The sequence below is a fragment of the Salvelinus fontinalis genome, chromosome 4, assembly GCF_029448725.1.
Source record: "Salvelinus fontinalis isolate EN_2023a chromosome 4, ASM2944872v1, whole genome shotgun sequence".
Classification (NCBI taxonomy): Eukaryota; Metazoa; Chordata; class Actinopteri; order Salmoniformes; family Salmonidae; genus Salvelinus; species Salvelinus fontinalis.
Genome location: NC_074668.1, coordinates 77,029,644 through 77,041,738, shown reverse-complemented (window position 1 = coordinate 77,041,738; position 12,095 = coordinate 77,029,644). Strand labels below are relative to the sequence as shown.

The following is a 12,095-nucleotide window of genomic DNA, read 5'->3' as shown; positions in this document are numbered from 1 at the left end:
AACAGAGGGACAGTGAGTCTGTGGGTATGTTTCGCCTCAGCTCAACAGAGGGACAGTGAGTCTGTGGGTTTGTTTCACCTCAGCTCAACAGAGGGACAGTGAGTCTGTGGGTTTGTTTCACCTCAGCTCAACAGAGGGACAGTGAGTCTGTGGGTTTGTTTCACCTTAGCTCCACAGAGAGACAGTGAGTCTGTGGGTTTGTTTCACCTCAGCTCATCAGAGGGACAGTGAGTCTGTGGGTTTGTTTCACCTTAGCTCCACAGAGAGACTGTGAGTCTGTGGGTTTGTTTCACCTCAGCTCAACAGAGGGACAGTGAGTCTGTGGGTTTGTTTCACCTTAGCTCCACAGAGAGACAGTGAGTCTGTGGGTTTGTTTCACCTCAGCTCAACAGAGGGACAGTGAGTCTGTGGGTTTGTTTCACCTCAGCTACACAGAGAGACAGTGAGTCTGTGGGTTTGTTTCACCTCAGCTCCACAGAGAGACAGTGAGTCTGTGGGTTGGTTTCACCTCAGCTTCACAGAGAGACAGTGAGTCTGTGGGTTTGTTTCGCCTCAGCTCCACAGAGAGACAGTGAGTCTGTGGGTTTGTTTCACCTCAGCTCCACAGAGAGACAGTGAGTCTGTGGGTTGGTTTCACCTCAGCTCCACAGTCTGTGGGAAAGGCCTGATAATGAAAACTAAAATAGGAGGGATCCTTCCCAGTCTATTTGAGACAGATGTACGGCGCACACTGAGACCAGACTCGGCGGTAAACATAGTGGGAAAATGTTGTGTTAGTTGATGCGGCCAATTAATTATATTGCAAGCCATTTAAAAATCTATAAAAGAAGTATAAACCGGTTTAGGCTGTTTGAGAAATTGTAAGTATGGTATTAAAAAATGCAATACGTGTATTTCAATCTCCCCGGGCAGTGTTATATTGGAGTCTTTTTAAAAAGAGGAGCTGTGTCTTAAAAAGGAGTCAAACGTAAATTATGCATATCATTTTTTTCCACCCCTCTCATTTTTGTGAGAAGAAAACATGGCCGCAGCGCAGGCAGACAGTGGAGAGGAGACAGGCTTTGTCCCGCTGCTCAGGCAGCTAGGCAGCAGCCCCGGAGGTGGTCTCTCACATTGGTAGGAGGGCGGTGGAGGTGTCAGAGCAGAACGCCTGCCTGGCATGTTGGGGGTAGTGTAGGGCATGCTGGGCGCTGGGTGAGGCTCCTCTATGTGTTGATCTGTATTGCTATTGGCAATGAGGTGTTGATGATACCATAGAGCTGTGGTGAGAGGCTGCTCCGCTCCTTAAAGCCTCATTCAAACCTTAGAAAGGGAAGAGTGCTTTCTGAGAGGAAGATTAATATTATTGCTGTGACATAAACCTACAAGTGGCTGAAAAAACATGTCACTATCTCCGAACATCTTAAACAAATTCACTCTAAATCACATCAGAGTAACTATTATCCCATGTGAGTTATGATGAGGGGTTGTTGCTACAGAACAGTCATCTTGTCTGTGGCTACACGCAGGCTACAAATCATGTCACATGCCTTTACATGGACATTTCAAAATGGAGTCCTTGTCCTGTAGATCACCAGTGATGACTTTAGAACAGTCAACAGTCAACTTCACACCTCTAAAACGTGATACACCACTATACCCACTTTAAACCCTGCTCCCTCAAGACTATATGAAAACAGAAGTCACAGAGGCTCTCTGGGGTTTACATCATCAGGAAAAAAAAACTTCTAGTGATGATTAAAGATGGCTGCCGACATACATGCACAGACAAAACGGTATCTACCTGGACAGAGTTGAGCCTGCAGTAACCATTGAGGGGGAAGCGGATGACGTGCGTGGGGTCCTGGTTCCAGCCGGCGTTCACCGAGTTGCACATGACGTCTCCAGTCTCGGGGAAGATCTCCTCGATGAGCACCTTCTCCCCGCTAAGGGCGATCCTCTCACCTAGGTCAGGCGTCACCCGCACCACCAGGCAGTCACAGGGCTGGGCCGTCCTGCGCTGCTCCCTCTCCTGCTTCCAACGTTCCAGCTCCTTAATCATGGGGGACAGCTGGTAGTACCGAGCCTCCTCGTACAGCAGGTGGAACTCCTGGATGGGACAGGATAGGAAACATGCACAGACACTCAAATCCAAGTCATTTCTTGCCTCTTTGTCCTTTTCACGCCACTTCGATATAAAGTGATTTTCTTAGCAAGTTAGGAGAGCATTTGTGCTAACCCTAACCCTTTTCCTAACCTTAACCTCAGTCTCCTAACCTGCTATGTTAATTCTCCTAACCTTCTGTGTAAATTCTCCTAACCCGCTACGAAAAAATCACTTCCGTATCGAAGTGGCTTTAAAAGAGTGTCTTTTATAGTCAGTCCCTCATATTCATCTCATGGTATTTCCTGGTTACAAATGATCTCGGTTAGGGCCACATTGAACATTCAAATATCTCAGATTGAAGAATGATTCACTGGTAAACCAGATCAGTCTCCAGTTGTTTACAAGAAAGGCCTGTATTGTTTTTTATTACCATCTTAACCATGGCCATACTGTAGTTGCAATCAGCCAGTCACTCTCTACTCCAACAGTAGCTGTTGGCAGGGCTGAGTAATCCTCTAGCATGTTGTATTGAGCTCTACTCTATAGAGGCCTGTGTCAGTGAGGCGAGGCGAGGCTCAGTGAGCCCAGGCTGCAGTGATGTGGGATGGGATGGTACATTCCTGTGTGCAGACAGTCTAGCTGCAGCAGATTGCCTAGCTGCCTCCCCCCCTGGGCTGTGCTTGCTGGGGGCCATTTGCCCCTGCGCTCTTGCCTCTAATTTCCCACAAGACCAGATGGCACCATCGTTCAACACTACCATAGAAAATACCAGGAAGACTGAGGAGGAAAGGCAAGCTATTGGTAGCTAGCTAACAGAGGGGAGGTGAGGGGAATATATGTGGGAGAAGAAGTGAACATGAGGATAATTATAATATAAGCCATGGTTGATTTTTTTATGCATGCTTTACACAGAGGGGATTTTATGGTAATGTCTAATGTGAAGAGTGGCCCGAAGTTAAGCTCGGATATCATAATTGTATATTGCGTCAGATGAGTATTGTAAATATGCTAGCTAAACAATCAGTAATTGATTTTGCTACCGGTAGCTCTAGCTGGAAATTAGACAAAGGTAAATTGCTACATTTATGGGTGCTGCATTCCTAAAATGTTATTTGATGTATTTCCTGTACAAAGGGTAAGTCAAAAATACACAGAGGTTAAGATAACGTCGTCACAAATCTTGGACCAGCACCGTTGCTAACTAGCAGCAGAGTTGCTAAATAGCATAGCTGGTCACATTGTTGAAAAGAGCTATGGGATATTAGAATCTTGTTGTCTTAACAATTGTCATCTTCAACCTAGCACAAAGGGAAACAATATTTCCCATGACATAATGAGTTGCCATACCCTTCATGTATTTGGTCGGTATCAGGACCTTCTAATCATTCTCTTGATGAACGATACTGGTTCAAGAGAAAAGTTGATGATCGCAGTGTATTATAGTCTTTATGCACTTATAAAGTAAGTTAGGGTTTGTGCAGAGGAATGAAAGAGAGAGTGCCTGTTTCAGTCTGACTGCATCATCATTGGCTGTGGGTGTTGGGTGCTAGGGGTGCTGGGGGAACCAAATCTAAAAAGAGTTTTCCCTCGCCTCTCCAGAACACTGCTGGGTACAGAGTATGGTACGGCAATAGCAGCAAACAGCATATTATTAACCCTGCCTGCCTCAGTCAGGATGGAAGAAATAGCCACTTTCAAATCCCCCTGCATGAAAAACCCTAACATGAAAAACCTTCTGCTTCTTTAACCCTCATTCAACCCCCCATCTGAAAAGCAGGAATGGCCCAAAACCAACTCTAGCTGAAGCAGGCGGTGACGCAACACATCTTAAGCCGACATTCTAATATTTAAGATTACAGAATGTGAAGGGGTGGGTCGGTCACTTTTTTTCTCGGCCTTCTCTTGGCCCTCCTCACTGCGGCTGACAAAATACATAAAGAGATGTTCCCCCTTAGGGGTGCTCTCTGTATCGAAGTGTAGCTCCTCATCCTTCACAGGTCTGAAGCTACGGATGGATGTGTTTTTAACAGGGGTCTGTCTGCGAGGCACTTTAGTCATCCTGAGCCTGAGCCGGGCAGAACAGAAAACAACAGAATAATCCTAACGTAATGCTGAAGTGAGGATGATAGGGGAGACAGGCCCAACAGCTCTGTCTTGGCTGTATGCTGCCAGCTCCAAGAGACAATCTATCCCACAATCCTGTGTCCAGACAGGCCGGTTGAGCTCCAAAATAATGATCCGACCTGATCACCCACTGGCAAGGCAACATTGCAGGGAACGATGGAGGGAGAATGGAGGAAGGGGGGATGGAGGGAGGGAGAGCAAAATAGAGAGATGGGGAGAGAGAGAAAGAGAAGGAGCATACAGAGAGAGAGAGAGCATACAGATAGAGGGAAACAGGAACAAAATACTTTTTTACAGCTAACTAAACCAACAAAATTCGAAGTTACCTTCCGCACTGTCATTTGACATGGATATGGCAACACCACTGACCTATTTGCAGTGATAATGAATAAGACGATAATGAATGTGAAATAAGTTAGCCTTAATATTATAATAACACTTTGTCTATCACTGTGAGTGACTGAGAAATCTACTGGATCGTACTGAGAAATAAAGAACTTACTGTTCATTGATATAAGAATATAATTGTAACATGCAAAATCACACCGGAATGGTTAAGGACCATCACCTAATTGACTGAGCATTGCTTACACTCTTTGTGATTCATTGTAGTCTGAATAATGTCTGAAATATGTCATGTGGAAAGCACATTAAGGGGGAATATTGTATTACATCTACTGATATATGCTGAATATTTGTTACTATTCTTCTAAGCAGGCCTTCACATTGATTTAGCTAAACACACAGCATGTTGGCTGCCAGCAGCAGAAGATACCCAGGCCTGGGGCGACGCCAACACTGATTGTGTTCAGATAAGAACATGCTCAAGTCATCCTAACCATATTTGCATTTTTTTCAGAGTTCACACAAATTGAAAGGTATGCAGATCAACAGAGAGAGAGAGAGAGGAGGCTGGATGAGGGCACGTGAATAGGGCACGACAAAGCCTATTCCCCCTCAGGAAACTAAAAAGATTTGGCATGGGTCCTCAGATCCTCAAAAGGTTCTACAGCTGCAACATCGAGAGCATCCTGACTGGTTGCATCGCTGCCTGGTACGGCAATTGCTCGGCCTCCGACCGCAAGGCACTACAGAGGGTAGTGAGTACGGCCCAGTACATCACTGAGGCTAAGCTGCCTACCATCCAGGACCTCTACACCAGGCGGTGTCAGAGCAAGGCCCTAAAAAATTGTCAAAGACCCCAGCCACCCCAGTCATAGACTGTTCTCTCTACTACCGCATGGCAAGCGGTACCGGAGTGCCAAGTCTAGGACAAAAAGGCTTCTCAACAGTTTCTAACCCCAAGCCATAAGACTCCTGAACAGGTAATCAAATGGCTACCCGGACTATTTGCATTGTGTTTTCCCCCCAACCCCTCTTTTTACTCTCTGTTTATCATATATGCATAGTCACTTTAACTATACAATCATGTACATACTACCTCAATTGGCCCGACCAACCAGTGCCCCCGCACATTGACTAACCAGGCTATGTCACGCTCTGACCTTAGTTCCTTTGTTATGTCTTTATTTTAGTTTGGTCAGGGCGTGAGTTGGGGTGGGCATTCTATGTTGTTTTTTCTATGTTTTGTTCTATTGTTCTCTTTCTATGTGTTTGGCCTAGTATGGTTTTCAATCAGAGGCAGGTGTCAGTCGTTGTCTCTGATTGGGAGCCATATTTAGGTAGCCTGTTTTTCATTGTGTTTTGTGGGTGATTGTATTTTCTGTTCTGTGTTTTGTTTCACCGTTCAGGAGTGTTCGTTTGTCGTTTTATTGTTTTTGTTCAGTGTTCATTGTTTCGTATTAAAACAATATGGACACTTACCACGCTGCGCATTGGTCCTCCTCTTCTTCCAACCACGACAAGCGTTACAGGCTATCTGCATTGTGTCCCACCACCCACCACCCGACAACCCCTCTTTTACGCTACTGCTACTCTCTGTTTATCAAATATGCATAGTCACTTGAACCATATCTACATGTACATACTACCTCAATAAGCCCGACTAACCGGTGCCTGTATGTAGCCTCGCTACTGTTATGGCCTCGCTACTCTATATAGCCTGTCTTTTTACTGTTGTTATATTTCTTTACCTACCTATTGTTCACCTAATACCTTTTTTGCACTGTTGGTTAGAGCCTGTAAGTAAGCATTTCACTGTAAGGTCTACACCTGTTGTATTCGGCGCACGTGACAAATAAACTTTGATTTGATTTGATTCCAAGGAATTAATGTAATGAGTTGAAACAATGAGTCCTGATGCTGCATTCGTTTGACTTACAGTCATTGGCTGATTGGATTGTGTAGAATAGGAGTGGATGAGAACAGCTATAGCTTCCATACAGTACACTATAAAGATCAAACCAAAACCAAAATGTAATTGGCCCAAAAATGTGAAGTAAGCTTTCATGTCCTCACTGTTGTTCAGGTCAGCCCATTCAGCCGTAATGCTTGGCCCTGAGAGTTAGCCAGGGGGATCTGCCTCTCCTCTACTCCCCTTAGCCAGAGTGATGAACTACTCCAAGCCCACAGGGAAAGAGATGGAAATGTGGGTATAATAGGCTGAACTAAAAGGGATCCGGATGGACAGGAACAGATGGAGCACTGAATATGCTCTCCTTAGACATCATCAACCGGAACTTTACATTTTACTAATTGTGTTTTAGATCGATCAAAGTTGTTATATCACAGAAGATTTGGCCTGAGTCCATGATCGATCGTTGGCCTGAATCTTTGCTCTGTTACTAAGTAGAATAACTTAGTAACAATAATATGTGTATATTTCCAGAGCCGGTTGTTGTGCTAAGCCAAGCGCATCCAGGAAGGAGTCTCCTCATGCGCACTCTGAAACAGGAGACAGGTGTGTGCAGCCACAGTGGGCTAACATGGACCAAAGTAGCTCCAGTTTCCCAGATAGAGCACTGTATAAAAGTGTGTGTATGTGTGTGTGTGTGTGTGTGTGTGTGTGTGTGTGTGTGTGTGTGTGTGTGTGTGTGTGTGTGTGTGTGTGTGTGTGTGTGTGTGTGTGTGTGTGTGTGTGTGTGTGTGTGTGTGTGTGTGTGTGTGTGTGTGTGTGTGTGTCTGTCTGTAGACATCCCCTACAGTACACTCCCTCCCCACACATTCCCCTCTGTCAGAATCAAGACCACATTATTCTCGCCTCCTCTAGTATTCCTACTTCCCTCTCAAGCCCAGTTCGTTTAAACTGTCATGGCACTCTATTGAGAGCAGAGAGAGAGGCAGTGGCTGGGAGACTGGGTGGTACTGTCAGACTGGAACAAGTGGAACAGGGGCTATACAGCCTGTTTCACCTGGCCTCACCTCTATAGAAATATATTTTTTTGTTAGAAACAACAGCTCTGGGCTTTGGTTCACATCACAGAACTATGCTATGTTTTAGACCGAATTTTCACCTTTCCTCCACTGTATATTAAATGTTCAGTCCGGGATCTTACGCACTTACAAATTGTAACATATTGTACAAAATGCATTACAAATATATATAGAATAATTTGCAATTCATAGCATATCAATTTCAGAACTACTGGCTGAAATGATTCAAAACCTTCAAAGCATCACTTTAATGATAAATCGTGGGGATTGATTAGATTCGATTTCCAATGTTTTAGTAATAAAACAAATGACTGCTGATATTGACTTATAGAATGTGAATGTAATGCTAAATAATGTTTATAATATAAATTGATAGACAGCTAAAACTAACACGTTGGACATTCTTCTCAGATGAGAGGGAAGTTCAAACTTTGAATCAATCATCTATCCTTTGTATATCTCTACACTGTGTGAGTTCATACAGCGCACATACTGTACACATGATGCTATGGTGTGCAAATACAAATCATCATGTACCTTGAAGTCATCTGGGAGAAGCAGTTTGCAGGTCCTGAGGAAGCTGAGAATGTAACGGAATATTTCTCCATCCCTGTCGATGAAGTAGTGCTGCTTCAAGCTGTCCAGCACGATGGGCTCTGTGCCATTAAACAGACGGCTGATTCTGGAAATTGAAACACACACACACACATAATAGAATGAGGTTGAGTTGAGCGGCTGCCTTCAAATGTATGAAACAATTACCCTCCATTTATTTTTCCCGTTTTATTAGCGCTAAGTCTGAAATGTATTAGCATCCTGGTTGAAACAAGGGGCTTAAGGCACATTTCCTGTGTTCCAGGCCTGTTTGAAGTGTCCCTTCTGCTGTGTGATTAGGACAGCATACAGTGTCTCGGCTGGTACTTACAGAAATGAATGTTATGGGTTCAGTTTAAAGCTCGATTACTAAAGGGTAGATAAAACATTTACCTGGGGTTTGCTACAATGAAATATGATATATGTTTCTCTATAGCGTTTGAATCCATGATGCTATGATACCTATTTGTGTTTTGAATACAAATGTTCTATTGAATTATGTATTGATTTGGTTCATCTTTGAAAACAAGTAAGAGCCGAAGTGTGACTTTTACACCTCGTGCCGTGAATCAGCATTCACTCATAAAGTAATTTCTCCAAAATCACTGACGCAGGTTTCCCATTAGAATGCAGAACAACAGAGGGAAATTCCAGGAATTATGGACATAACTTCTAAGTAATAAGACACCTGTAGCTTGCCAAGCATCCATCCATAGTCAGCCTCTCAAAATGTAACCAGAAGTGAATAAGGAGTCTGGCTAACACTGGAAAATGCAGTAATCTGTTAGCTTTCATCCCACCATATACTGTCGATACGATGCCTTGAGATATGGTTGGACAACTACACATTTCTCTCATCTCTTGTGAGGTTTTCAAGGTCCAGATGTAAGATCTTAATTTGATCACCCTGTTGCAGGAGGACTTTGCAGGAAATTAAAAACGTGTAGTGTATTTGACATTTACAAAGGCTTCTGAAGTTTGTAATGTCCACTTTTAAATTTCAAACTTTATTTTCCCTTACAAATAAAATCCCTTAATTATAATCCACATAATAATTCACATTTCCTGTTGCTGCAGGATTCTTTTCCTGATGTAGAAAACTGGCCCAAATTAAGATCCTACATCATTAGCTACTGTAGCTCTTACCATTAGTTCATTCATTTCACCTCAGATCTGCACTAGGTGATAATAGCTATAGACGTGGAAGGAAGAGAAATAGGACTTTTATGTTGGTCATTATTAGAGACATTGACATGATTGACATGGTGTCTCTATCACTGTTTTATTTAATTATTTGTATGAGTCACTCAACAGTTTTCTGTAGAAGTGGCAGTCCAGGTTGGAGTAACGTTTAAAATGGTTTCACTGAAACATTTCCCTCCTCTCTCCCAGAAACAGCTCTTGGCAAAGAGAAGGCTTCTCTGTCATCATTGTTCTGATGTAATCAGCTCTTTAATCATGCTAACAGCTTTTAGGTCAGCTGAGTACAGTTAAACCACAAAGAAAATCACCAGAAAGTCTAATTCTCACAAGCTGCTTTTGCCCAGTGACTGTTAAATCCTGTTATAAGACATAACACAAGAAAGAGAGATGCTATGGGAATCTCTACACACACACAGCTGTATAACATTTTAGTCATTTAGCAGACACTCTTATCTAGAGCAACTTACAGGTAGTGAGTACATGCATTTTCATACTTTGTTATACTGGTCCCCCATGGGAATCAAACACACAACTCCAGCATTGCAAGCACCATGTTCTACCAACTGAGCCACATGGAACCATTTTGCAGTTTTGGCTTTATAGTTTAAATCTCTAAAGCGAATTGCATTGACTTTCCATTACAATCCTTTGCTTTGTAAAGACACACACAGTGACTGTATCAAAGGGCTTCATCAGGTATAGACTGAATCCTATCATGTAGAATTTGCCATGTTTTTCCTTTCCTGTTAACTGTATAAAGAGAGCCAGTTCAAAGATGCTTTCCCTCTCTTTCTCTCCACTCTCTTTCCCTCCCCTTCTCTCTCTCTTTCTCTCTCTCCAATCTTGCCCCTCTCTCTTTCTCCCTTTCTCTCTGAAAATCGATGCAAAATGCTTTATAAAAAACCAATACTCATCTCCCTGTTATGCCCGAGGTGTTCCTTTCTCATATGGTCTTGCAATTCTTCCAGCTAGAATTTCACCATACCCCTCCAGGCTAACTCTGTTTTTCATCTCCACTTTTTTAAAAAGCAATTAAAATGCTGCCTGTTTTTCCCTCTCTCTATATCTCCCTCGGTCTCAGTGTTTCCTTTTGGTAAATCACAGATTGGGGGCCCTCCGCACCTGAAAGACGGGGCCCCCGCCCTCACCCAGCTTTGTTTCTGTCATGTCAGACAGGTAGAGAGAGAGCTATACATCATGCTGCCTGCCTCAGAGAGAGAGAGAGAGAGAGAGAGAGAGAGAGAGAGAGAGAGAGAGAGAGAGAGAGAGAGAGAGAGAGAGAGAGAGAGAGAGAGAGAGAGAGAGAGAGAGAGACAGAGAGAGAGAGAGAGAGAGAGAGAGAGAGAGCAGAGAGAGAGAGAGAGAGAGAGAGAGAGAGAGAGAGAGAGAGAGAGAGAGAGAGAGAGAGAGAGAGAGAGAGAGAGAGAGAGAGAGAGAGAGAGAGAGAGAGAGAGAGAGAGAGAGAGAGAGAGAGAGAGAGAGAGAGAGAGAGAGGGGGCGAGGGCAGAGTGGGAGTTCGTGAAGGACTGGAGCATCTCTGATCTCACATCCCAGCGGTGCTGAGTAGAGGCAGCGTGGGTGAGCAGGCGGTAGGTAGACGTCTCATGGACCCACACATGTCAGACTAACAGTTTAGAGTCTGAAACTCATGGCTAGGGGTGTGGGTGGGTCAAGACAAGTGCAGCTTTTCACTCTCTCCAAAATGAAAGACCTGAGCTGTCTTCAATAGATTCCCAATGAATTTTGACATACATTGCAGGACATCTTACATATGTCTGTGAAAACAAATGCCCAGAGAGTGTGTTTGGATGAATGTATCAAACCCAACTTCAAGGGCGTACACTGGCTCTGTGAATAGATTTACAACTGGGTAGGGAAGTCCATTGTCAAGTGTACACAGAGATTAAAACTGAAGGTTCAAATATTACTGAACTCTTGACTATTTCAAACTTTAATGAATAATGTTGTTCATGTGTAAAAGACATTCATAAAGGGGAGTAATAGTACGTTTGGAGAGTGGTATATTGAGTGAAAGTAGAGTGCGTTTGGAGAGTGGTATATTGAGTGAAAGTAGAACAAGTGGTATAGTAGCACAGTACAGTGGTTTCCAAACTGTGGGGGTCCACCCCCTTCAAAAAAAAAGAAAATTGTAGAATGCACAAGGTGCAATCATGCATCATCAGTATTCCTCTTGTCATGTCAGTCATTGCATACCTTAGAGAGCTATTTATAACTTGTCAGAAATGTCCAGATCAACTAGCCCATGTCAGCTAAAGTTTGTTAGCTAGATTTGTTTGCCCATAGATTTTCTTGTGATGTTTGAGTCACTCAAATATGACATGAATACACATGAGACATGGCAAAATGTGTAGAATTGCAAGAAAATGTGGTTCATAACGGCCAAATGTTCTCTCCACCAACAAGAGGAGTGTGAACAGTTTGTGTCATGAACAGTGCTTGTGCCCATAGAAAAATACATTTGTGGGGTCCCAAATGTAGGAAGGGGGGCATAAGTGAAAATGTTTGGGACCCCTGGCATAGTAGACATTACCAGTGATGGCTGCATGTAGCTTAGTAGTTAGAGCGTTGGGCCAGTAACTGAAAGGTTGCTGGTTTGAATACCCAAGGTGATTTTTTTATTTTGTTTTTAAGCTATATTATATGCCATCCCTCATAGCTAATGGAAACAAGAGAAATTGTAAGTAATAACTTGTGTCAAGGGTCATTTCAAAATAGTTTCCTTGTCTGTGTAATA

The 12,095-nt window shown here is 43.3% G+C and overlaps 1 protein-coding gene across 6 annotated transcripts in view; it reads right to left on the bottom strand.

The window, feature by feature from the left end:
* LOC129854448 (BTB/POZ domain-containing protein kctd15) overlaps positions 1-12,095 on the bottom strand; it is a 31,586-nt gene that overhangs the window by 12,576 nt on the left and 6,915 nt on the right. For all 6 annotated transcript variants that reach the window (XM_055921499.1, XM_055921494.1, XM_055921495.1 and 3 more), the window contains 2 exons: positions 8,081-8,225; positions 1,784-2,089 (listed from right to left, as the gene is read on the bottom strand). In XM_055921499.1, the coding sequence (XP_055777474.1) occupies positions 1,784-2,089; positions 8,081-8,225 (451 nt within the window). The remainder of the gene's footprint in view (positions 1-1,783; positions 2,090-8,080; positions 8,226-12,095) is intronic.